The 26,449-nt window shown below is 47.5% G+C and overlaps 2 protein-coding genes across 3 annotated transcripts in view; both read right to left on the reverse strand.

Annotated features, from left to right (window-relative positions):
• Positions 1-1,818: 1,818 nt before the first annotated feature.
• On the reverse strand, positions 1,819-20,888 carry ZNF219 (zinc finger protein 219). Its single transcript, XM_081885816.1, has 5 exons — positions 20,306-20,888; positions 11,422-11,530; positions 8,566-9,967; positions 5,269-5,388; positions 1,819-4,010 (listed from the first exon to the last, which is right to left on the reverse strand). The coding sequence occupies exons 2-5, from the start codon at positions 11,425-11,427 to the stop codon at positions 3,187-3,189; spliced, it is 2,352 nt and encodes a 783-aa protein (XP_081741942.1). The 5' UTR covers positions 11,428-11,530; positions 20,306-20,888; the 3' UTR covers positions 1,819-3,186.
• A 1,554-nt stretch (positions 20,889-22,442) lies between these two features.
• ARHGEF40 (Rho guanine nucleotide exchange factor 40) overlaps positions 22,443-26,449 on the reverse strand; it is a 38,791-nt gene continuing 34,784 nt past the window's right edge. For both annotated transcript variants that reach the window (XM_081885814.1, XM_081885815.1), the window contains one exon: positions 22,443-25,962. In XM_081885814.1, the coding sequence (XP_081741940.1) occupies positions 25,867-25,962 (96 nt within the window). In that variant the 3' untranslated portion in view covers positions 22,443-25,866. The remainder of the gene's footprint in view (positions 25,963-26,449) is intronic.

The raw sequence follows: 26,449 nt of genomic DNA on the forward strand, positions 1-26,449 counted from the left end.
CGAGGCTACCAGCATGAGTTTGACCAAACTGCGGGAGGCAGTAGAGGACAGAGGTGCCTGGCGTTCTCTGGTCCATGGGGTCACGAAGAGTCGGACACGACTAAACGACTAAACAACAACAATGGTTTGTTTGCTTTGTATGCTGCTTAAATAATCTATTTTATGAGGCATTCACTCCATAAATCTCAAAGGAATCGTCTCTCACGCTTCATCATAGTTAGCAAGCCTCGAGGGGAGGAAAAGCCGCTGACCATTTTCATGTGTTTCCAAGGCCAAGCCAGAACAGTTGCTCACTGCAATCATGGAGGGCAAGATGTTAAAGGCAAGTTCATAGATCCGCTTTTGGCCTCCATTTGCTGTGCCAATGGAATTCAACAGAAATGGAATAAGGATATAAAATCTTTGGACAAATTGATTCCCTCCCCAATAGACGCTTGTGCTAAAAAGTAATAATTATGGTGAATTGTGGACTTATAGAGATATATTAAGTTATACTGAAAATGGGTATAATCTTTTTTCTTTTCTTTTTTTTTTTGAAGAAAAAGAAATTCAAGAAAGACCTGGTATCAGGTTGGTTTCAGTATCACCATTATATGACTCCTAAAATGACTCTTACTATATAGAACTCCAGCCTATATAGAATAGAAGGGAGGTTTAGAAGGAGTTTTTCAACCTTTCCAGATTGTGCTATTTAGCTAGGAGAGAAGGAACACATTGGGAAAGGGTAGGAAGGAAAAACTTTGCCCTCAGTCACTTCTAGATTGTATTTTTGCAGAAGGGATTCAATTGCACACTGGAAATTTAGGTTTTCAGAGTTACAATGGATTACAGTGCTCTGTAGCTCTGATTATTATTATTATTAATAATAATAATAATACATGAGACACACAAAATGTGGTTAGGAGACTGTCAGTGACGTGCACTAAAAAGTGTGAGTATGGGGACAAATGACTGACAGGAAGGCATGTAAATGAGCACAAACAAATGAGGATGCTTATTCTTGCACTTCCCTGCAAACAAATCAGATCAGATGCTCAATAAATAAAGATCAGACATCACCATAACCTCCTCATATGCTTTGTTCAAGCAAATTAATGCTCAATAAACAGGTCGTAAGGAGCCCAGTGTAGTTTTTTTAAAAAAGAAAAAATCATTGCATGCATCCCCCACCCTCACCCCTTGCTCCTGAATACTGTACATTTTTATTTATTCAAGCAGATTAATCCTCTTCCCACCTTCTTTCTTTTTTTATATAAAAAAAGCCTGACACCTCCAGCATTTGGTGGTGGTTGTTTTTAAGCTGACACCTTCATTCTGTAGGTCCTGGAAAGCACGGACCACAGATCTTTTTTCAGGCTATTTTAAAAAAATGCATACAAATATACTTCTGCATACCTTAGAAATATATTGAAGATGTAGAAACTACTACCGTATTATTTGGTGGCTCTGTTCCTCCTCTAAACTTAGAGGCATCAAGCCACCCAAGAAAGTTTATGCTATAGTAAAATTGTTAAGTCTTCAAGGCGCCATGAGATTCTTTAATATGATTTAGTTGAGCTCAAACCCAGGAACACACAATTTTAGGAATTAGTTTCCAGTTCTCAGATGTTCAGAAACAGAAAATCTGGTAAAACTTATTTTTGCACCATTTAAAGGACAGTCAGCTTACAGCAGTACTACAGTTGTTCTAGGGGATTTTTCTTTTTTCTTTTTTTTTTTAAAAAGGGGGTATGTGAAGTTGCAGCTTTTAAATCTGTTGACAGGGATTGCATTGAGAACACTGATCACAACTCACACAAGCACTGAATGAAGCGTTAGTTGATTCTCATTTTAATTTTTATTTCCAGTTTCAAATTTTCTACAAGAAAAACAATAAAAAAATAGAAAACTCTAGAAGTTGTCAAGCTCCCTGACATGCCAGTTCACTACAGAAACAGGGCTCTGTTCCTGGGTCACTACAGAGATAACATACTGGCACTGGGTTTGCTTGCTTGCTACGCACACAAGAGACTGTAGCACCTGGTTGTTATGGAGACAAGGCCCCAACACAGGTGCTTGAAGTCCCCTTAGGCCAAGAGTGGCTGGTGCGGCCTGCCCTGCCTCTGTGGCACTCGACAGGGTAAACAGGCTAATGGAGACAGGGCCCCTGTGTTATTAAAGGGGGGATTTTGAAAGGGCCAGCTTCTCCCGCCATAGCAGCAGCACCACGGAGAGGGAAAGCTGTGCCCGCAGAAATGCTCCCCTTTTTTTACAAAAACGGTATACACCACAGGTGTCTTGTTCCCTACGGGGCCCATCAACCCTATGTTTGTGCCAACAATGAGGTCCTGAAAGGGCCCAATTTCTCATACAATGGCACTGATAGGAAGCAGCATCAAGCCCAGAACTGAGGCGAGAACAAGGCATTGGAATCCAATGGACTCCAGCCACCTCACCCCAAAACCCTGTTTGACTAAAAAAGACTTTTAACAGCATCGCTGCCCCTTAACCAATTCCACACCCCAGCCGTTATCACAGCTTCTCCCTTCTACATCCCAAGGTTGGCACTTTTCCTGACAGGTCTTCTGTACCATTAACAGCTCCATGACAGAGAAGATCTGCACCTCTTGAATTTCTGCCTGCCTCGCTGCTGTTAAAGACACAGAAACCTGTTTCCAAAAAGACAACCCTACTACTTTCTATTTTGACGCCTCTCAACAGATGGGTGCATGACCCTGTCATTTGTGGAGTGGCATCTTACTAGCTGCCTCTTCTGGTCTCTGCACGTCTATACTACAAATGTAAACAGGTCTGAAATTGGTTCAACTGTCTTGTGAAGCTGCCTTTTATTGCGCAGGACTATTTATTGATCCATCGAGCCCCATGTTTTCTGCTTTAATTGGCCGTGTCCGTTCAAGGTTTCTGGCAGCGGCCTTTCCGAGCCTTGCCTCTTTTGGCTAAAGATACGAGGGACTGAACCTGGGACCTTAATGCATGCAAAGCATGGGCTCTACCACTAAGCTAGGGGCTATCCAAGACCCTCCCCGTGAACTCTGGGAAGTGTAGATTCGTAGGGTGCTTGAGAATTCTTTATTAGAGATTGCTGCTTCATAGAAAGGAGCTACAGTTCCCAGGGTCCCTTGCTTGAGAGCCGCCATGACAGTTAAACAGGCTCGAAACTGGTTTATATATGCAGAGTAGACATACTCAGGCCTGCACTGGCTCCAGCTGCAATTCCATGAGGCCTTGGCCTGTCTTAGATGTCTCCTGGTGTGGGCCCTTTTGGACCTTGGGGGCAGGCAATTCCTCCTCTCCTCTTGGCTCTTCAGAGTCTTGCGACAGGTTCTCCCAATCTTGGTTAGCTGGTGCGGCTCCAGGAGAGAGGCTGGCAACTATTGCTCGATCGGGCGTCCTCTTCCCGCGGGGCAACTCAGGCCGGGGAAGTTCTCCCTGGTCTTCCGAATGCCAGAGGTTCTGAGGTTTGGTCATCTCCCCCTTTGGACTTAGAGACTCGGGTGCTTTCAGCTGGGGGCTCTGGGGTTCGGGCAGCTCCTCCTCCGCCACCCCCCGGGGTTTAGGGGCAGTGTGAGAGCAGCGGCGGGTTCGGGCTTTCCGGCTGTGGTGGACTTGGAGATGTAACTCCATGAGCTCAGGAGCCGAGGTGGCGAAGGGGCAGAACTGGCAGCGGTGGAGGGCTCCTCCCGCCAAAGCCGGGCGCAGCGACAGGTCCAGGGGCTGGAAGTCGGTCTTCCCGTTGAGCAGCGGCTTGCGGCGGGATGGGCGGGACCGAGCTGCACCCAAGCTCCCGAGAGACAGGAAGGGCCCGTGGCTCTTGGCGAGCTGCGTGGCGGGAAAGGCAGGGACTGCGGTGGGAGCGAGGGGAATGTGGCACCGTTCCAGCGTTCCTGCCGCAGCAGCTGCTGCAGCCGCAGCACTCTTCTGCTCCCGGTGATGGCGCTGCAAGTGGTACTTGAGAGAGCCAGACTGTGTGCCAGCATAGTCACAGTGAGGGCATTTGTACGGCCGCTCGCCTGCAAGGAGAAATGGCAGAGGCAAATTGGAAAGGCAGCAAACAAATGCAGTTTCCTGTTTCCTAGACAGTTGACTTTGGACCTGGCAGCCCTTGGTTCAAGCTCCACCTCTGAGGCAAACTAACCGAGGGACTTTGGGTGAATCATTCTCTCCCTGTTTCCCCAAACTATAAAACAGGAATAAAGGCAACCTTGCAGAGTTGTGCAAAAAGCATCAACCATCTACAGTGTGATCTTCAGATCGGAATATTACTATTCACCCAGTGTTTAAGACACATGGGGAACGCCCCACTTCAAGTTCTACCTGTTGAGGAGCTTAAATCAATGAACAGGCAGAGCAGGGCCTTTGGGTTGTGGCACCACAACTTTGCATTTCCTCTCTAAGGTAGAGAGCCTCGCAAGAAAACCAACAGACAAAATATGAAACATCCTTGCAAACAAGTCGGTCTGGTGTAGTGAGTGTTTTCAATCCCCTGCAAGGAAGCTCCCACGGACCAGCCACTGTCTCTTAGCCTAACCTACCCCGCAAGGTTGTCGGGAGAATAAAATGGAGACGACAACTATGTGAGTTACCTTGAGCTCCTTGAAGGAAAGGTGGGATATAAAGTGTAATAATAAATAAATAAATAAATGCCCCCCAAAATTGTTAGCTCAAAAAAAACATTTTATCAGCCTACTAATCTAGTTTACCATTTTAATTGGTAGTTTTATACATAATATATATTTCTTTGTGCTGGCTTTTTGTAACCAGTTTTGAGTTTCCATACGGAAAGGAAAGGCAGCCTAAACTGAGATCAGCAGAGAATGCTGCTCCATGTCTGCACTTGTGTCACTGCTTTGCATGTCTGGTGAAAGCAAAGGAACAGGCAGTATAGTTGCACCTCTGAAGTCGAACGGAATCCGTTCAGGAAGTCCATTCGACTTCCAAAACGTTCGGAAGTCAAGTCACGGCTTCCAATTGGCTGCAGGAAGCCCTGTCGCCCGTTCTGGTTCCAAAGAACATTCACAAACCAGAACACCCACTTCCAGGTTTGCGGCGTTCGGGAGCCAAAAGGTTTGACTCGCAAGGCGTTCTTCAACCAAAGTACAACTGTACAGAGGTCTGAGCTGCCTCAGATGGTATCAGGTTCCACCCGTGTGGTATGCCTCTGCAAGATACAGAACTTGGGGGGACGGGACCTAGCAGGTACCAGCCTTATTGCACATTTCCACCGGTTTAGGCAAACCCTACCCCACTTTTGCAGCATCTTGATCTTACCTGTGTGGACGCGGAGGTGCACCTTTAGATGGTGGGAGGATCTGAAGGACTTCCCACAGAACGGACAGTCTTTCCCAGTGCCCCGCCGGGATCCGTCCAGGCGCGACTGCCCTTGCATGTCTGGGGAAAACACAGCAAGGAGGGAAGATTTTTAGTATGAGGGGACTACAAGGTTTCTTGACCCTTCTCTATATGCTTTACATATGGATTCTCTGCCCGCTTTGCTCTTCTTTAGAGCTATAGAAACATAGTTTTTACCCCACCCACCACATCCATAAGTGCCACAGGTGTCTCACTTTTTCACCCCAACACAGATCATGCCTTCGAAGACAACCATGACAGCTACATTGCAAGGTCTGGATCTGTAGCTAATTTGTCACCTTTGTTTCAAAATGTAGCCCAACATAGTAGCTGCAAAAAATGATGACTGCTCTAAACGGGGGTGGTTGGGTTGTGAATTGAAAATAAACACCAATGACAGAAGATTGGCTGCCTTGGGTAAAGATTACACGGAATGCTTTAGAATAAAAAAAAAAAAATCATTGCAACTGTTCACAAACATCACACACACCATGCAGTGATGTGTCAAAAAAATTGTGATTTTTTTATGTTTTTAGAGATGGAAATAGAAAAATAATAATTTGTGACAACAGAAGTTGACTTTGATAGGTTGGTTTGATTTTTAAAAAAGAGATATTCTGTTTGTTATATTAACATCTGACCGTGTTGTCATCTTTTCCACTTCTTTTTTCTTAGTCATATGGCGCGCATATATATATATATATATATATATATATATATATATATATATATATGCAGGTTTTGGTGTCCTCGGGTGTCTTCCCGTGTAAAAGTTGGGGTGTCTAGGCGACGTTTCGACGAGGTCTCACTCGTCATCTTCTTTGAAGATGACGAGTGAGACCTCGTCGAAACGTCGCCTAGACACCCCAACTTTTACACGGGAAGACACCCGAGGACACCAAAACCTGCATTCCTGTACCCGTGAAAATCTACGAAAGCAAATATATATATATATATATATATATATATATATATATATATATATATAAAAATTGACTGGAAAAATTGATACTGCACCCTCATACACCAAGTCTAAAATAAAAGCCATTTGGTCAGCAACATGGTTTCACATTGGCTTGCTTCAAACAAACCATAATCAACATTAACCACAGCTTGTCAGTTTAGATGACAAGTGTGGTTAGGCAAAAGCTTTCAAACTCATCCTAATGGAAGAGCAGGAGAGGGAGAGCACAGCCACAAGACCCTGAGGCTCACTTCAGCTCATTCACATCACTCCAAACTATGGTTTAGCTCAAACTTTTGCATGAAGAAGCGAGGGGTGGAAAGCACAATTGCTAGTTATTCCATTCCAAGTTGCTAGGCAACCTCACCATGCTTCCTTCCCTCCTCTTTCCTGTAAAAGGTTCTGCCAAAGGACAGAAGAAGTAATATTTGTGGGTAGCTGAAAGTGAGAATGATGGAAGTATTGGGTACTTGTTAGTACTGAGGCCCAAGTTAGCTGCCTGAGTGTTGGTTCATGCTGGTCTTGTGGGGAAGAAGAAATGCACACACAAAGCAAAAAATGAGGCCATTATATTTTTGGAATGGTGAACATGTTTTAATGCACCCTCAGGTGGAAAGAGATGGAATTTACTACACTAAACATAATAACCTCAAAGCCTAGTTTCCAATTATTCTAACCAGTGTGGTAAATCCCAGCTTTCGCCACCTGAGGGCATATTTAAGCAACACATCCACCATACAAAAATGACATGGTAAAAAATCACCTCATGGCGGTGACACAGCATGTGATTCATGCCTTACGGTTTTTTTTAAAGAGCTAAACAATGTGGCAGACTTGAGAATTAGGACATTTCTACATCATAGGCTTAAAATGGCTTAATAGCCCTTTTCTCTAATCAGGAATTGGTAGGAACTGCTGTTCTGTGGAGGGAGGAGTTACAGGTTCCAGAAAAGTTCTCAGCACAATATCACAGCTCCCCAGGTTTACTGGGAGAACAGCAAAACAGTATGGCTTCTAGAACAGTGGAACAGTATAAAACAGATATGCATTTGTTGTGCGGATATGTGCTTTGAAGGAATGTTGTAAAACCACTTGGGGAAGTATTTATTTGCATCAATGCAGTTTATTTCCTTCAAGACACAGAGTTTGAATTTTCCTCATGCAGAATCTGGGTGTGGGTGCATGTGGGTGCTTATGCAGAAAGCTACAAGGTCTCATGACACCAACATCCCCTTGCCCAAACTTGTTTTAACTGGGAGGCAGAGGTGAGACACCGTACAATCATGCAAAACTGTGCAGAGCAATGCAGAAATGTTTCAGTTACACCAACTAATATTTTGAATACTGAGAGCTATTGTTTGGGTATCACAGAACTCTTGCTCATTCTGAGGTAAAATTTGTAGATAACTGCATGCCAGGCTTGTTGCCCTTCCCAGAATTCCAGGCATGGTAGCTTTACAAGGTTTTTGTTAGTTGGTTTATTTTGTATTTTATATTATAAGCACTCCGTTGTTTAGACCAAAGTGGTGTCCTGTAGATATTTAAGGACTACAGTTCCCATCACGCCTGGCCACTGGGCCATGCTGGATGGGGCTGATGGGAACTGGTGTCCAAAAGCAACTGGTCAACTCCATGTTGGCTATCCCTTTAGGCTAGTTACTTAAATGTTTTAAAGAATTTAGTAGTATCCTATTTGGTGGGATGTGCTCTGATATCCAGTGGCATCATCAGCCTCCTGTGCAGTCCTGTTAGAGGGCTGAAGGAAAGGTGGGCATCAGTAAGTACATGGGTCTTGCCCTGCTTCTGCCTTGGCTGCTACCCAATAGTGGCAACCATGTCCCACCACACAGGCCGCTGCTAAACATCATTATTGTAAACATATGGTTTTGTTAAGCATTTTCCATCCAGTATGTTGCTTCCTTTGCTGGGTTTGGCCTACCGATACAATTCTATTAGTTTATTCCTGACCTTTATTCATATCCATCAACTGGACATATCCTTCCACCCCTCACACATATCCTTTTGTAAAACAAAGGGGGAAAGCAGTTTTCAGTTAAAACCAGCCTAGCTATGGAATGTAACCCACCCACATCCTCATTTTTTTATTTTGCTAGAGGAAGCAGCTCAAAAGCACGGGTTGATCTAGAATCTGAGATTGCTTTGTGATATGTGAGACCCACTTTGGCAGCCCCCACAGAAAAACAACCACCCCCAAATCCCAAAGCAGCTATGCTCTGCTTGTCCATACTTGCCCTTTTCCTCCTGGGTCAGCAGAGACGGACTGGTGTTGGCTGCTGTGGAGGCTCTGACATTTGTGGGGAGCCAGTGTCCTGCGAGAAGGTGAGAGCCCAACGACTGCCCCTTGCTCCACTCCCTCTCTCGAGACAGGTGGCTCTGTCGGTGCAAGGCCATCTGTTGGAATGTGCCGAAGGTCCGGGAGCAATCTGGGCAGCGGTGGCTCCCTCCTGGGTCCTCTCTCACCAGCTTGGAACCTCCTGCATAGGAGCGCTCCCTCCACTGCTGGCCACTCTCCACCGCCCGAGCCGTGGCCTGCAGCCGCTCGGCGCAGCTGCCATCGCCATAGCCCAAGAAATTGCCCGTGCTGGCCTTATCCGTGGGCCGAGGGGAGAGGAGGGAAGGGTAGAGGGCCTCGCAGCCGACGAGTAAGCTTTGGGCAGACCGGCCTGGGCCGGGCCCTCTTTGTTCACTCTGGAGGCCTAGCTTGCTGAGATGAACCTTCATGTGGTTCTTGAGGAACCACGGCTCCTTGAAGCCACGCCCACACACCTGGCACTTGTGGTCGAAGGAGTCTTTGTGCTTCCGCATGTGACCCTTGAGGAACCAGGACTGGGTGAAGGCCTGGCCGCAAACCTGGCAGCGGAACTCAGTGGGTGCAGCGGCTGAGGGAGCGGCAGGGGCAGAGGCCGGAGGGGCAGGCGGGGCAGCTGTGGCGGGGACAGGGGCAGGAGGGGTGGGCAGCCGGGCGGCCGGGAGCCCATGGGCTTGCTGGTTGTGCCACTGGAGTTCCACCTCCTGGGCGGCGGCAAAGGAGCACTGTCCACACTTGTAGGGCTGGTGGAGGATGCGGAGGTGGCGGTCCCGCTCGCCGGCGGTACGGAACTTGCCCTTGCAGAAAGGGCAGCGGAAGGTGGGCAGGGGTGGAGGTGGAGCAGGGGCAGCTTGTTCTTCTTCCTCTTCCTCTTCATCTTCCTCCTCCTCCTCTTCCTCCTCCTCCTTCTCCTCCTCCTCCTCTTGCCCCCGCAAAAGCGCCCGCTCCTCCAGCTCAAGCAGCAGGCGGCTCTGGTGGCTGAGGCGGGCGCGGGCCTCGGGGCAGTGGGAGCGCAAGTGGAGGCGCAGGCTGGCACGCTGCCCCGCCCGGTGGCCGCAGTAGGGGCAGGTGAGAGGGGAAGAGCTGGTGTGGATGCGCGTGTGCAGGGCCAGGATGCTGTTGAAGCGGAACCGCTTGCCGCAGATGGGGCACGGGTAAGGGCGGGCTTCACCCCCAGGTCCCCCCGGCCCGTTGGAGTAGCGTTGCAGATCCAGCTCCCCGTTGAAAGCCAGGGTGTCCGCTCCATCACAGGAAGAGGGGGAGGAGGATGGGGAAGAGAGGGTCACACTGGCTGAGTGGGCAGAAGGCAACTGGTAATCTGCACCCTGCAGGAACGAGAAGGAGGGGAAAGGCAGTGGAAGCCTCAGCATGGAATGACACACACACACACACTGCCCAAAAAAATCCTCTTTCACACCACTGCTGTTCCAGTGTAACTAAACAGTTCACTGCTGGAGGAAGGAGTAAATGATCTTTACGCAGCGTAGCGCTGGCCAGGCAGGAGGCCTGCAGACACCCTTCCCTGCTACTGCTTCTCCATGCAAGCTCCTAGGGGAAGCAGACAAGGCCATCTACGTTGCTACAAGAGCAGCTTGCAAACGAGCAGCTGATAACACAGCCACGTGGTATTCCCTCATATGAAGGCCAAGCTCTGCTTGTATGGGCAAGGGGTGACTCAAGCATCTCTTCCAGCAGGGATTAGGTGCCCAAACCTAATCCTTTGCAAAAACAGTGGAGGTTGCAGAACCATAGGCTGAAAGCCAATCAATCTATAGGTTTGCTGCAAAGGGAAATCATGCTGAGGGAGCTTTGCTGGGAACCCAACAAGGGGAAGAGCAGTAAGACCCATTGCTGAGACTAGAGATAAAGGCAACATTCTCCAGAGCTAGGCTAGTAAAAGCCTGGCCCATAGGCACCAAAGGAGAAATGACCTTTACAACCCCAGAATCTTTCTCCACATTTTACCCCAATTGCTGGCTTCCTGTGCCCCAGGAGGGAACAGTTTTTCCCTCTTGAATGTGATGGAAAAATGGGGCTTCATTACATTCCAAAGGACTCTTTGACGGGAGATGAGCTTCCTCCACCTTTCAGTTTTTGCCCATTCTCCTGTTCCTGCTCCAACTGGAATGTGTCCCACCCCCATGCCAATTGACACCAACTGCCCTGTGGGAAGGAACAAGAGCTTATGAGGCAGGTGTAAGAACCTCCTCTCATAGTTGGCCATGGGAAGCCCGTAAGAATGAAGATGAAGGCTTCTCCTGTCCCAGATGGGCCGTCCTTCACCACCCTAAACAAAAAAATCGTACCAAATGACACCAGCTGCCCTGTGGGAAGCATCCTGATGAACTGATATGCTAGGATACTATTTGGCTGTAATTTCATTGCTATATTTTGATTTGAATGTAGCCTGCCTGGCAAGGATTTGTATCAAAGGTGGAAAAGAAAACAAAAAAAACCAATGCAACAATGTGTGTGTGTGTGTGTATAGCCTCCCCTATTAAAAGTAATTAAGTCATGTAATTCCATTACAGTACATCCATTAGAGGGCGAATGGAAGTAATTTTTCTAGGCTTTGACTTTCAGCTTGGAAAAAATTATACAAGATCTTCCCATTTGAAGGGGGGCAGAGATTGGAGAAAGAAGATCCTACTTTCCAAACTAATTCATGATAAGCCTGGGAGAGCTTACCCATCTCTAGCTGAGACAGTGTGGCTGACATGCAAGGGCATTTAAGTCCCTCTCCTAGACAGCCACACCTAACCCTGGTCTTCTGGCTTACCTCCATGATGCTCCTGATCACATGCTTCAGTCGTTGATTGGTGAAAGGGCAGCACGTAGGATGTGACCTGACATCTCACACCTGATAGGCAGGTAGGCGGGAGCATGAGCTGCAGGAAAGGGGAGAAAGGGAAGGGCTTTAGCTCAGAGGTCAAACATCTGATTTGCATGCAGCAGGTCTCAGGTTTAATCCTCCACATATCCAGATAGGGAGAGGAAACACTCCCTTGTCTGAAACCCTGGAAACCAGCTGCCAGCCAATTCTGAGCTAGATAGAACTTGGTATATCAGGCAGCTTTTCATGCTTCTACTACAAAAAGAATTTCAACAAGGAAAGCTCAGGCCTTCTGCCCACAGTTGCCATTTTGCAGTGCTCACTATTTGACGAATACCATTAATTCTTCATTCACAAGGACTTAATCTGTGCCACATCCTGAGAGCTATCTTGGCCCATTTCTGCTGCCGAGGCTTAACCCTGGAACTTATACAGTGTAGGACTGAAGTACCCCTGGATTTGCCCAGGGTGCATTTTGCTCACCACTGAATACGTAAGAGCAGGGAAGGGAACTCTGCAAGTTGGGACTCCCAACTCCCATTGACCGCAGCCAGCATGACCAATGGACAGTTGGGAGTTTTAGCCCACAGCGTCGGCAAGACCACCATCATGCTCCCCAATCCTGACATAAAAGACCCCAAACATCAGGGGAAGTCGTTCAAGTGCAGAGAGATTTGTTGACATGAGTTTGAGTATATTGTTGTTGTTGTTGTTTAGTCGTTTAGTCATGTCCGACTCTTCGTGACCCCATGGACCAGAGCACGCCAGGCACTTCTGTCTTCCACTGCCTCCTGCAGTTTAGTCAAACTCATGCTGGTAGCTTTGAGAACACTACCCATCCTAATTTCCACATGCAATGTGCATGATTTAAGTTGGATTTAACCTGTTTTAGGAACCAGAGAGTGAGGTGAGAAAGTTGTAAACTTTGAACTGACAGCACAGTGGTCCTTATTCTATCTCTATGGAACAGAGCCTTTGGAACCTTGCAAGTATTTTGCCCATGTTGTGTCTCAGACCAACATTCCTGGGGATGCTAAAGCAGGACTGGTCCAGCAGTAAGATGAAGGAAGGAAGCCAAGCCAGATAATACACTGCCAGGTTGCAATGGAGATTTTTGTCTGCCACGCAGCTTAGTGTCTCTGAAGTAAAAAACAGGGCGTAGCCATGGCTTCTCTTCACTGCTGCCCCTCCCTTGGCCCTGCCCAACCTCTCTTTTCCCACCTTCTGCAGCAGGAAATTATTTCACCACCCTGCAAGCCAAAAGAGAGAGTGAGTGGCAGGAGAAGTGTGGGAAAAGCCTCAACTGCATCTTCTTTCACTGCAGAGTTTGTACAAAGTCTGACAAGAATGCAGGGAAGGGCAAAACATCCCTGGGGGAAATTTATTTCCTGATCTGACTGCCTGTCGAATCCGTCAAATCTTACCCTAATGAATCATCCAAAGGAAAATTTGTGGGGTAAAGGTAAGGGTGCTTGGTTTGGCTCAATGGATGACCTCAGTGGAGTCTCTAGCTCACAGGCTGGGTGCATCCCTTTGAGACCTCCCATGCAGCCTCTCCTTCTGGGCCCCACACCCTCAACTTCTATGCTGACTGTGGAGAGCTCATTGGAGGAAGGAGTGGGATACAAACAGGCAAAGTGTGTGTTAACAACTCTCATACCATGAAATGTCTCTCAATGCTTCACGGTACAAGTGCTTGCACGTAAAACATCCCATTGTTTTTGCAGAGTTCAGCAGAACATGCACCCACGGCTCCGAATAACAGAAAACCTACGCTTCCACAGAAGCTAATAAAAACAGAAACACTTGGCTCTGCCGTTCATGAAATTGAAACAAAAATGCATAACTCTATAGGGTGTTCTTCGGGCTTCTACGAGCACCATTTCAAGATATTCCAGCTCTAAAGGAATAAATTGGGATCATGCTCATAAGAGACAGGGGAAAAACAAAACAGCTGTGCTCTGCACCCTACTCCTTTCCCGACAACCATTAGTTGACCTACTGTGATGTCAGAGAATGTTCACAAACATTCAAGTGTCCAGGGGTGTCCGCTTCTGTGAGGGCAATTAAACTTTGGCTGTGAGGAACATTTTGTACAGAGCAAAGGACAGTAGGGGCAAAAAGCTCTTGAAGGGTGGGGGAATACAAGACAGAGTGGCTAAAGGAAAGGAAATTGGGGGCTACGAAGCACAGCTCTAAGGGAGAGAGAAGAAGAGACAGAGATGTGAGAAGACAATGCCAGAAGTTGAGGAGAAAGATCAAGCAAAACTGGGTGGGGATAGAGGAACTGACACAGTGCTGGTTGCCACCTTTTTTTTAATGACAAGAAGCTCCATAGTTTAATAGCTTTATTTTACCTCAAATCTGAAATCCTGATGATGCAGAAGACAAATGCCAGGGAACTAACTGCACACCAAGATACAGACATGTGATATGCCCCAATACCATAAGCAGGTGTGGTCTGATCAACATGTTTACCCAAACCTCGCTCCCACTCTGCCTGAGGCAAGGCTGTCATCTTCTACAATTCTATGCATGTGGAACTCAAGCTATAATTTATGGCAAAAAACACCCCACAATATATGGATTCTTTGGAACCTCCTTTCTCCTGAAGCAGATGCAAACAAGCACAGCCCTCCTATCCTATTCCTCTCTCTTTCTCTTTCCACCAGAAGACAATAACTGGAGAAAAGGGGAGAGAAAATATGGTTACTTTCAGAGGGTTGCCTCCCAAAGTACTGTATCAGGAACCACTGGAAGGAGGTGCATTGAAATCCAGCCATCCTTCAGTTTTTCTCACTCTGGCCTACATCAGGCTTTGAATGGTCACTTACTGGGCCTGTTTCCTGTGTGGGTTCACCTCCCCTTCTCTTGCCTTCTTCCTTCAATCGACACAGTAGCTGAAAAGCTGAACAGGCAGCAATGCTTAGGAGGAGCATCAGTGGTAAACCAGGGGGCTCTAGGGGCTGGCAGTGGGCTCCCTGCTGGGGTGTGGGCTTTGTGAGTGCCCGGCAATCCGCCTCCTGATGCAGGGCCTACGTGTCAGGTCTGGATGTGGCCTTGTCTCAGGAGTAGGGGACCTTCCTCAGGCTCACATTCTCCTCTTTGCAACCTCAGAGTTCAAGGACACATTCCAGTCACACAAAGCCACTCAAGGAGGGTGTGAAGCAGGGCTGGTGCCAGGTGTGGCCTGAGAAGAGGGGATGTGGTTCAGGAGGAAGAGTCCCAAAGGGCCAGACTGACACATGGAGGGCCACATTTGACCCTGAGGCCTACGGCTCTCCACCCCTGTAGACTGCAGCAAGTGATGGCAGTGGCAGTGGGGTAAGGCTAGCTGGTGATGGAGGTTGTGTGTTTGTGGGTGTTCTCCTCTCATTCCCTGCAATAGTTTCCTCCCTGGAAAAGGAAAGAGAAGACTGACAAAATCCTTGAAAAACTGGCTCTGTCAGAGCCCAACTATTTAAAATATTTTACCAAGCTCAGAATGTATGGATGCATTCAGGCAGCCAAGTATTCAACGTGATGACTGTAAATATCATGTTAGGAATCCAGGAAACAGGATGAGCGGCTGGCTCTTCCTACTACTTATTCCCTCGCTCTGCAATGGGCCCTCTACACAGTTTTCAGGCATGCTCTGCTCCTACAAATCCCACAACCCTAATTCAGGAGGAGCCGAGAGAGAGAGACTTACAAGTGCATTTATGAAACAGTTGGATTAACAAGTCATTTTATTTTATTTTTATTGCACTTTTGTTGCCCTCCTCCTCAACTTCAAAGAAGCTCGCAGGCAGAGAGTACCTGGATTTCTTCCTGCCTTTTTATGAAAACAAGTCCTATTGGCTGAGAAATGGTACATAGCCCAGAGCCAAGCAGTAAGTTCCACAACTGAATGAAGAGCTGAACCCAGGTCTCCACAAGCCTAACTCTTTAAACACTGCACCACAGCAATTATCCCATTCCCTCCTCCCCAAAGCCTGTAGTTTTGTGAGGGAAGTGAGGGATCTCTTAAAAAAGAAAACAAAAAGCATCTTTTGCACCCTCACCCAACTCGCAACTCCCAGATTTTTTAGCAGTCCTAACTATTATAATGACATAAATCCTAGTGTCTTCAGGATCTGACTCATCCAGTCTGATTTGGAATTAGAGCTGGGCTTCAGGGCTAATTTGATTATAAAGGGGTTGGAGCTGGTAGTAGGTTTGATCTGGGATCTTCATTACACAGTGATTGGCTTGGGATATGACCTTTCTCTTTCCCCAAAGCAGTAGCCTTCAATGGGATGTAGGACTGGTATGGTGAAACAATCCCTGTGGGTTAGCAGCTCACCAGACTCCACTGTCCTTAGAAGAGCAGGGATGGGACAAAGAGGGCCAAGCCCCCTCCATGATGTCATTGCTCTTGCCGCCCTCCACATGTTGAGGGGCTGAACCTCCGCAGCAGGGAGCCTATTCTGTTTCTGTTGGTTCCCCACAGAATTCAGATTTCTGATCTTCCAGGGACTCCCAATCACACAAGGGAGCCTTCACATGTTCAACAGGCTCCCCCCACTGCAGGGTGCAGCACTCTCTTGCTCTTCCCCTCATTTGATGGTGGGGGGGGGAGTGTTTGAAGAGGCCTATTTTCTGTGTGTAATAAATAACAATCCTTTGCCTGTGAACCAAAGTGCCTTCATGCTGTGTTCTCTGGTCAAGCCCAGCAAATTGATATTGTGACCCACACTCTTAAAAAGGTGTTCCTCACCTCTGCTTTAGGTCACATCACTACTAAAACACTGTACAAATACTCAAGGCTGCAAGGATTTCTGATGAACTAAGCACAATTGATGCATCCCAGCTGGCTCTTAAGCCTCCCAGTTCTAGGTAACAAAACACCGGCAGAATCGCAAGATAGCATCCTGCATTAATTAATCTGAAATGAACAACCACCTCTTGGTTCTGTACTCACAATTACAAGCAGGAACTGGAATCTTCACTTCAACCATAAAAATGAAAAACCAGCCCGTTAATCACACTGATTTACAGAAACAATAGGTTGGTTAAATCGTGTAAAGAGGTAGCAAGTCCCAAGTACATCACTTTAAGTGTGTGTGCCTTAAAACCCCCGCATTCTAAGGAAAATGTCCAAATGCAATTTTACAGCTTGCAAGCACCTTCTTAGAAAAGGAAGCAGCTTTGATTTGTGCAGAAGCCAGCAAAAAAAAAGGACTATAACAAGAAGCAAGGTGGTCCAAGGCCTGCAGATTCAAAACAGTCGGCTTTGGTGAAGGGGAGGGGGGTAGAAACCTTAGATGACATTCGCTGTAGGTTTGGCATGTGTGAATCAGAGCTGTGAATTCATAGTTATCATGTGACACCCCTCCTCCCCTCCGGAAGGGCAACAGACCTCACAGAAGAAAAGAGAGCAACTATGAGAAACGTCTGTCTGGAGTTGATAGTCACACTGGAAAGGCAATACCTTTCACAGAACTGGCTTCCTGTGCACGTGGTTGAATGCTTCCTGCACCTACAAAAGCCAGCAGATCAGGGAGGTTCGGCTTGAGCTCTTCATATCTAGTTCCCTTGCTGAAAGAAATATTTTCCTATGGATGGGCATTCAGTCTTGCCACCTACAATCTGGAGTGATAGAGCCCAGGAGCAGTTTTGTCAACACACCTGCTGTTTATAGAAATAATTCACAGCTAAAGACATGTGCCATAGCACCTGGTAGAAAAAAAAGGAGATTATAACCTTTAACAAATAAAATTTAACCACAGCATTCATACAGCATCATAAGATTATGCATGTGAACAGCACTTCTTCCTTAATCCTGCAACCATCACCATCATTAGTAGCAGAGGTAGTACTAATAACTATAGTAATATTTCTAGAATCCCTTTAAAGGCTACACATTTTACATAAAAGTAAGCCATAGGCTCTACCCTCAGGTTTAGTTAAGTCTTCTCTGGGAATGCACTTTACTTCTGATGGCAACTGTGTACGTATGTATCTTTCACAGCTTTTACACTCTCTGTAACACAGATGGCAATTCTTATCCCAAAGGAACCATGGTATCCTTAAAGCTTCTTAGGGGACCTCTATGCTACTGCAAATTCCTATTTGTTTTATCCCAGTTTAGCTGTCAAAGCTCTCCAACTCCAGGAATCATGGGAACTGCAGTCTAACAAGAATACAGACTTCTGTTAGAGAGCCCTAGCATTCCTAACAGAACTACAGTTTCCAAGGTTTCTGGGACAGGTGGGGAATAGCATGGCTATTTTTAACAGTTTAAGGCTGTGCTGGAGAAATGTCCTCATTACTCAAGGACAGCAACCCTTCAACTCTCCATAAACACTGGCCTGTTACAGGTTCAAGGGGTGAATCAGGGGTTGAAGGAATTGAAATGAGATTTGACAACCTGTGGCAAAATCAGAGACTCTTTGGCTCCCATGTCAACCTGGGCTAAGAGGTCATGTAAACTTATATAGTGTCGTGATAGCTGCTAGATGGAGTTCAGTGTGCCTCAGAGCAAATTTAGCAATCTTTGAATGAACTGAGACAGTAAGCAAGAGTGAGTAGAGACTCCCTGGAATTCTTTGCTTGTATAGACATAGAATATTATTTCAGAGTAACAAACTCGGGATAACATAACCTTGTATGAACAAGCCCTAAAATGGTTCATATAGGCTGAGTAAGGCAGCAATCATGAGAAGCATAGAAACATTTCTCAGACGGAAAAAAAGACTCTGCCTTGCCCAACTTTTTATTATTGTCTGCAAGTGTTCTATGCAACCTGAAAGCTTGCCATCTAGAAAGGCACGCAGTCTTATAGTTTACCATACTAATTATTTCCTTGTGAACGCTCTTCAAAAGAGGGGACACTTGCCCAATGGGCAGGCCTTAATCTTGTTTGTAAGTCAGCCTCTGATAAGGCAGGTCTGCCCTGTATTCTCATGTGGTGGCACGGAGGGAGAGCTGAGGGTAGCTTGCTGTGGCTAGTGTAATAGGCACTCTGCACATCCTCTGAGGCACTCTTTTCTTTGTTATTAAGAACTAATAACAGAGTGCCTTGGACGATGTGCAGTGTATCTTACACATGATTGTGCCCAGAGGCATATAAAAACAGGTTCTAACACTAAGCCGTGATTTTGAAACAGCACACCAGGTACTATCCTGACACCTCTATTATAGAACATTCTGTTGCTTATAATGGTGGGTCTAGTTTGCAGAGAGAGTATTACGGGCCTGTTCTTCCCCTAGGTATTGCCAAAATCAAGCAGGAGGCCTTGTTCTCTTGCAGCAATGCAAGGCTGGTGGTATTCATAAGCCTGCATAAAAGATAGCTGATTCATTTTGGCACCTTGCCATGCTGGGCCTATAGCAGTACCCAAATGACTAATCTTTTTTTTAAAACACACACACACCATGAAGTCTTTTGGGCCTACTCAGTATTAGGGAGGCAGACAGTCCTGTCTTGCTTGTTTGTGCATACTATGGGGAGGGAGAGGTACAACTGTACCTAACGGTGGTGTGTGTGTGTTGGGTGCCCATTTAGTCTTATTCAGAAACAAACAAGATGGCTGCTTCTTAGGGGAAGGCACCCTAAGGAAAAACGGGGCAGCTTTTCAAGGTTCCCCTGGGTCCCAGGAATAGGAATGGCGGCTGCCAGGCCTCAAGCCAACTCCCGCCAACTTCGAGGCCACGATGGAGTATAGGGGGAGGAGAGGGGGAAATATATCCATGGGAGCAGGCCAGTCCCCTCACTCACACCACAGCCCCGCTTTGGCGTGTGAGAAGAGACAAGAGAGTGACTGTCCCAGCAAGACACAGAGCTGACCCCCCCTTCCCGCCCCACACACCCTGAACAAAGGGAGCAGCTGCCTGAGCAAATGCTCCAGTGCACATTCCAGTGGGGGGGTTAGGATGAGTAAAGGGGGCTGTTCCAGTGATTAAGGGCTACAGAGTCATCACCCTTTAGACACCCCTCTCCCCACTTAAGTTTCAAGCTTCTGAGAGTCATAACTTAATAATCTTGGGTCATTACATCGGAGGACAGCCCCCCCCCCCGCGTGCGCATTCCATTTAGTGCCACTGAAAGGGTACAGAAATGTGGGATTGTGGGACAGCTCGAAACAACCCTTACAAAGTATGTGGGGCAGGGAGGGGGGTTGAGGGAGAGGGGGATGCCCTAGAGATGGAATGAGAGCATGGCCCTCTGGCCCTCGTCGCTGCAGCACCAGCCGCGATACACTCCCGCCCCACCGCACCCCACCCCGCCAACCCTCATGGCTCCGAGCCACCTGCTATAGGAACCCCCCTCCCTTCCTCCCGCAGAAGCGACTTCACCCCAAATGGCCCCAACGGGCCCACCCCCACCCCCCGCCCCCCGCGCCACATTTCCCCCTACTCCGATTTCTGAAGCAGAGCCCCCTTCTAAGTTCCAATCACAGTCACGTGGCTGGGGAGTTGCGGGGGGGGGGGAGAGAGACGACGAGGAATAGTGGGGCTGGGGGTGGGGAGAGAAGGATCTATTAGAGAAAGACATGGAGGAAATCGACCGGGTCATTCGGGGATAACGAAGCCTGAGGCCGAGGCCGGGCGGTTTCCGTGCGCCGCCCAGGCGGTGCGCAACCCCGCAGCTTGGCCCGGTTGCAGCCCCGCGGCCGGGTGACTTGCCCCCCACCCCACCCCGCCACGAAGATCGGAGCCCGGGCCTCGCTTCCCCTGCTGCCATGCACCTGCTCTGGGAGCCCCGGGGGTGGGGGGGAGAGAGGAGAGCCGAGTGGTCGGGCGGGTTTTCTGGGGAGGGGGGCGCACGGTGGGCGGGCGGACGGCGCGGCGCAGCGCAGCTACTCACCAAGGCGCACGGCGAGGCGGCGCGGAGGAGGAGGGGGGCGCTCCGGGGACCCGCCGCGTCGTCGGGGCTGGGCCGGGGCGAGCAGCCTCCCCGCCAGTGGGGCTCCCCCCTCTCCTCTTCTCTCCTCTTCGCCTTCCCTCTCTCTCTCACTCTCTCACTCTCTCTCCCTTCCTTCCTCCCTCCCTCTCTCTCGCTCCCTTCCTCCCTCCCTTCCATTGTACGGAGCCGCAGGCAGCGGCGGCGATTTGCATTTCTGAGCCTTGCGCGGCGAGGGATTGCCCGGCTCCATTGTGCGCTCTCGCTCGGCCGGGCGCGGAGGGGGCAGCCCTTCCCCGAGGGAGGGGGGCACTCTATGGGGACAGAGAGAGAGAGGAATATGGGGAAAGAGGCACGCTGGGGCTAGGGTTGCCACTGCTGCCTCTCTTCGCTCTGCTAGGCCGTGAATTGCAAAACGGAACGAAAATCGCCACTGGAGTGGAAGCAAGCGCTGCCCTGGCACGGCGAAGGGCAATCTGGATCTCCCTTGCCATGGTGGCAGGGAATAAGTAGGAAGAAGGGGCACTGTCTCAACGCGGGGGGGGGGGGACAGCGGGAAGGGAACAGTGTGGGATTAAACCTACCCCATTAAGCCCCTAGGAAGATTGCGCCACGAGGATGGGTGGCACTGCCCTGGCACAACCCAAGTTGCCTGTGCATCCTAGTGGCCTGCGGAGGGACACAGCCTGCTCTGTGGGCAATGTTTAACGGGGGGGACGGGCGGGTCAGTGATAGTAAAAATTTGCTGCCTGTGGCAGAGCCAAGGACACAGGGGCCGTAATGGAAGTAGATTAAGAGCCACTGTATTGTGGTAGCAGGATGCTGCTTTGCTGAGCCAGGGAGGGGGGAGAGCAGGGCACCATCTTGGCACAGACAAGTATTGTCTGCTCTGCTGTACACTGGTGGGTGGGCGGGAAGCCTGACGCAGTCTGCTCTTTTTGGTTGATGGAGTGTCATTGGCAGGGGTGGGTGGGGAGTAGCACACTGGCCTGGCACTAGCTAGACACAGCCTAGCTTTGTTCTGTGATGCCATGATAGAAAAGGGATGCTGGGTTGGCATGGCCAGCTTGGCAGAGCCTGTCCCTATCTATACAGCAGTGCCATGGCAGAGGAAGGTACTGTCTAGATTAGAAGCTTTTACAGATGTACAGCTAGCTGTTAAGAGTTGAGATCCTGGCACTGTGAACCATTTTGTGGCGAGGGCATGTGACCAGTGGCATCGCCTGCTTTGTTGGATTGTGGTGATGCCAGGAGACAGGGAAGGGCAAAATGCTAACCTCTCTCCATCACCAAACCATAGAGGAAAAAGCAAGGTCTATGGGCACTGACAAGGAGAGGAAGAGCCGGGCTCTGTCAGGCTGCGTTTGCAGATAGGCACGCCTGGAATATTGGTCTCAGGCATGAGGCCTGCTAGATGGGCCTCTCACTGTTTAGCCACTCAGGTCAGTTCAGGGAAAGCGGGTAGGAACAGGAACACTCTGGTTGCCTAGCAACTACAGGTCAGGTTTTTATCCACCTCCTGTGTAGGCCTCAGAGAGAGTGGGAACAGGAGCACACAAGCCAAATACTTATAAGGACAGGAAAGCAGATGGGGGAGGGGGCTGTTTCAGCCTGGCATTGTTTCCCTCCCTGTATCAGGGTATGGGTGGGGGGAGGCTCCAGCTAGGGCAGGCTAAAGGGTAAATGGCAGTATGGTGAAAAGGACCCTTGTGGGGAGGGAGCATGGGGATGAATGAAGGACCTCACTAAGCACGCACTGGTGTAAATACACAAACAAGCTAACCCTCCTTCCTCAGTTCTATTAACTTCAGTGAGATATATGCCCACATGCGTATATCTGCAAGCTTAAGCAAGTAGTCATTGCTTTTAAAGGAGTTGGTTGAAGAAAGCCTTTTCTCCAGAATAACCTCCTCCAAATCAAGGAAAAAACAGAGAATAGTGGGAGTAAGATGTTGAACCAATATTAAGCACCTCAAGGGCAAGTGAAATTGGCCCTAGAGATAAATACGTTCTGCCTTAAGCTGACAGAAAACCCAAGTTAAAAGTAGTGGGAAAGCAATTAATAGGGTAGCCCCTGCAACGGAAGAACAGAAATGACTAATACAGTTCAGCATGCTTTTTATATAAAATAAGGTCTTGTTAGACAAACCTGACTGATTATTTTGACAAGATTACATGTTTGGCAAAGGTAACCATTAATTTACAGAGACCCAAGGGGTTTGCTTAGTACCTTACATGGCTTAGGTTCATGGGCAGCAGTAGCTAAAAATCATTCTTCAAATGGGTTAAAAATTAGTTTGTTCCCATCGTATTTTAATTTTCCTATGAACACCTGTGCAGCTTGCACAATTTTTACTTCTTTGAACCAGCATAGCTAGAACACCATATCTTCCCAGCCAGCAGAGCAGCCATTTGGAGAACCCTTTCAATGGGAACACTTGCAGTACCCGTACTTTCTACTTTCCTTGGGCTTCTACCTTCCCCAGGACCAACCTCAACTCCAACTTACTGTTGGCCCTTCCTCACCTTTTCCATTTCATAACACTTAAAACAATGTTGGTAATTTGAGGCCAGCACAGGTAAAGAGTTGCAGATGCCGCAAAACTCAGGGCTGGAGCTTTGGTTTTTGAACCCACACAGAAAATGCTTCTAATTGTGAAAACAGTCCCCTACCATAATACCTTGAATTTTGAACCCACATCAGTTTACAGTAGCTAGACTTCACATACAGCAGATGTGCTAAACTTATGTATGGATTGTACTGCTTCAGACTGGTGCAGGCAGGTGCTCATGTGACTAAATGTTCATCCAAATACAATTCCCTGTGCTTTGAGAACTAGTTTCTGAGAATGCCTACCCTTCTTCCTGTCACGTCAAGTTTTCTGTGTGCAGGGAATGTTAGCGTGGAATAACAGTCATGTAATCCGGACGCTACATATGATGATGACAGTGCCGTGTACAAACATGAAGCTGCCCAGTAATGTGAGAAGCACATGATTTCAACAGCAAAAGGAGTGAATGGGTTAGGATTGCCAAGCGTTCAGGGAGATAAACCACAGTCAGGGGAGGGTTCTGCACTTCTTACCCACTGACCACTTTTGCGATTAAACTCAACATGTACACCTTTTCAAACATAACAAGAGCAGTTCCGTGTTAAAACACATGGACCATTCATCATGTCTAGTTGGTCAAATGGTCCACCCCAGACACAGATTTACTACCGTACATATTCTTTTTCAAGAACTAAGTCTCATTTGTGCCTGCTTTGCATATTTGAAGCTGCATTATATTTTACTTTAGTGGTTAGGTCAAAGCACAAGCTAGCACCAGCCTCATCAAAAAGTGGTTGTAAATAGAGACATTCATTCCAATCCAACTGGAGGAGAGGGGGTTGTAGAGCCACAGCTCTATAGTGGCAAGTTGGACAAAGGCATATATATATCAGTGCTCTTAACATACATGGGGCTGATGAGGATTGGTAGGCCAGTATTTGAAGAGGTTGGGAGAAGAGGTTGTAGTTAGCAGCCACTTTCAGTGTTCTGTGTGAAAGAATTCCTACATTTCCTTACAAATCTCAAGAACTGCCTGACCTGTGCACCATTCTGACATTACAAACATGTCTTCCATTATTACTGCTTATCTTTAGCATTTTTTCTGGTCCCCTGTTTTTGAAGCAGTATAGTCCACACACAGTTAGTTGGACTGAGGCCACCTTAGTATCATAATTATTTATTAAATTTCTATACTGCCCTTCATCTGAAGCTCACAGGGTGGTTTTGCACTTAGTTACTGTTGAAATCAATGTGAAAAGTTGGTTACGACTCCTGCTGATTTCAGTGGGAACTAAGTGCCACTAACTTAGTCTCTATACACCCAAGTGAGTTTACTAAATCTTTTTCATGTGGGCAGGAGAAGTGTGTGTGATTTCTATATGAGAGGCCCCAGGTTTAAATCCAGCACAAGACCTGCCAAAGAGAACAAGTTAGCTGAGCAACTCATGTTACCAAAATCAGACCAAAGGTAGGCCATTTGTATCCAATAGAAGAGTCTGAATGAACAAAAACACCACATATTCAGCCACCTAACACAAAATATAGCACCAATTGTTAGAGATCAGTTCCTACAGTTCAGATTCCAAAATGTCACAGACATTGCAGAAGGGTGTTTGCAGACCTCCAACAAGTAATCTAAAAGAGAGGCAAAACACTTTTTCACAGCCCCTGTGTCTTTTTCATTTGACTTTTTCCTCGTACAGTAAGCCTGCAACTTAACCACATTTAACTTGTGCGCATTCAGCTTCACACGCTTGGTAATATTTTTTTAAAAAAAATTAAAGGGAGGCGGAAAGAGGATAGGCATCTAGGAAAAAAGACTTTGGCAATTCCACCCACCATTGCACTCAAATGTGTTTTGACTATACATGACTTTGGCTTTAAATGCGATCCCTGGAATGTAACCCCCACATAAGTTGTAGGCTTACTGTATTCATAACAATGTGGTAACAATACTGTGTGCAGAGACTTATCATCTCAGAAACAAACAAAAGCAATCAAGGGAGGGGGGAAACTTCCCCAGGTACAGAAGAATCATGATACAGCCCTCCTTGGATTCTGTGTTCTCAGACTGCAAACACATGAGTGTGGGGAAGTAAACTTGACCAAGTATTCTTACTTATCAAAACTCTTCACATATTTTAAGAAAACAGCACACCAGGGAGATGACTTAAGTTAGAGCCTTTCTCCTTGGAATACTAGTTTTCTTTATGTGGGAGTATGCAAACACGCTACCCATCTGCAATCTAACGTGGTACAGTCCTAGGAGAGCTGTATTATGTGAACCTCCATAACATTATGTATATTGCTGTATCATGCCTTTCCTTTTGGCTGGGGCTGCCTCTGAACTCCCTCTCTGGATGAAGGTGGTTTTGTGTCTTATAGTGATTCACCATGCAATCCAGACCCACCTTCTCCTTTTCCTCTTGGGCTAACCTGGACATGGTTTGGGGAGTGCATACTGTAGTTGCCTAGCAACTGCAGCCCAGATCCTTCCTTCCATCTCCCATCAAAATGATCAGAATACCACTTGGGCAAGAGATTGAAGCTGTGATCAGAGGTAGGGCACCAGGCAAATGTGTGGTTCAACACTGTCTGGAAACCACCCCACTTGGTCAGTGACTCCACTGAGTTTCCTCCTAGTCTGCACTTTAGTTTGGGTCAGCCCAGAGCTCATTGGTTTGGCCTTCCTTGCCTAATACACAACCATTTCACTACCAACCACATCAGCTTGGTCAAGAATCTCCAGTATTTTGCAGCCCAAAAAAATGGTGGAAAAGGCACTGGATGCGTACTGCCAGGGATAGGACAGAGCCATCCCAAGGTAGACTGCAGCCCATGTCTGGGTGTTCCTGTGGGATGATAGCAGATCGGGGTGAATGGGACAGCCATCAGGAGTCTTGGTAGGAGCAGGTCATAGGACTGCTTGACATTAGTGCCCATTCATGCCCCATCTCCAAGGTTTGGTGGGGCTCAGACAGTTCTGTTCCCAGAGTTCCTGGGGTTTGAGTCCTGCCTTCCACGGCTGCCTGGGGAGAACAGCTTCCGGTGTAGACTCCACACCCAGTGCTGCAAAAGAAACAGATGGGTGAGTGTCTAGATACAAAGAAAGACACCAAGCCTCTTAGTTTTTCTGGCTACCCAATACTCGACAAGTTTCTAGTCCTCAGGAGCCAAATTTATACATGATTCTCTGCAACCCATCCTGGTCTAGTTAAATACAATGCATTATAACCTCTGATAGGGACAACATAAAGGTCCTACTTCCCTGTAAAAATAAAACTTAGCATTTTGTAGCTTGATTTTTTAAGTATTTAAAGCACTTCAGCTAGATTATCTCCAGGTTTGTTACAACAACCCTGCAAGGTAGGTCAATATTATTTTCCCCCAATTCTCACAGGTGGGGGGATGAGGCTGATAAACGGCAGTCACCCAGTAAGTCCATGCTTGAGGCAAAGTTTAAATCAGTGACTTGCCAGTTCACACTGTTAGCCATTAAATTATGCCAGCTCTGTAGGGATTAGATTAATTTAAAACAATTGTAGTAGCATTAAGA

This window comes from Podarcis melisellensis (genome assembly GCF_964234715.1).
Source record: "Podarcis melisellensis genome assembly, chromosome: 13".
Lineage (NCBI taxonomy): Eukaryota > Metazoa > Chordata > Lepidosauria > Squamata > Lacertidae > Podarcis > Podarcis melisellensis.

What these genes read in the sequence shown, in the direction of transcription:
- ZNF219 (XM_081885816.1), bottom strand. An exon ending in GCTGACCCAGGAGGAAAAGG is followed by an intron (nt 5,389 to 8,565) that starts GCAAGTATGGAC and finishes TGTTTTCCCCAG; the next exon opens with ACATGCAAGGGCAGTCGCGC. An exon ending in GCACCTCCGCGTCCACACAG is followed by an intron (nt 4,011 to 5,268) that starts GTAAGATCAAGA and finishes TTCTCCTTGCAG; the next exon opens with GCGAGCGGCCGTACAAATGC.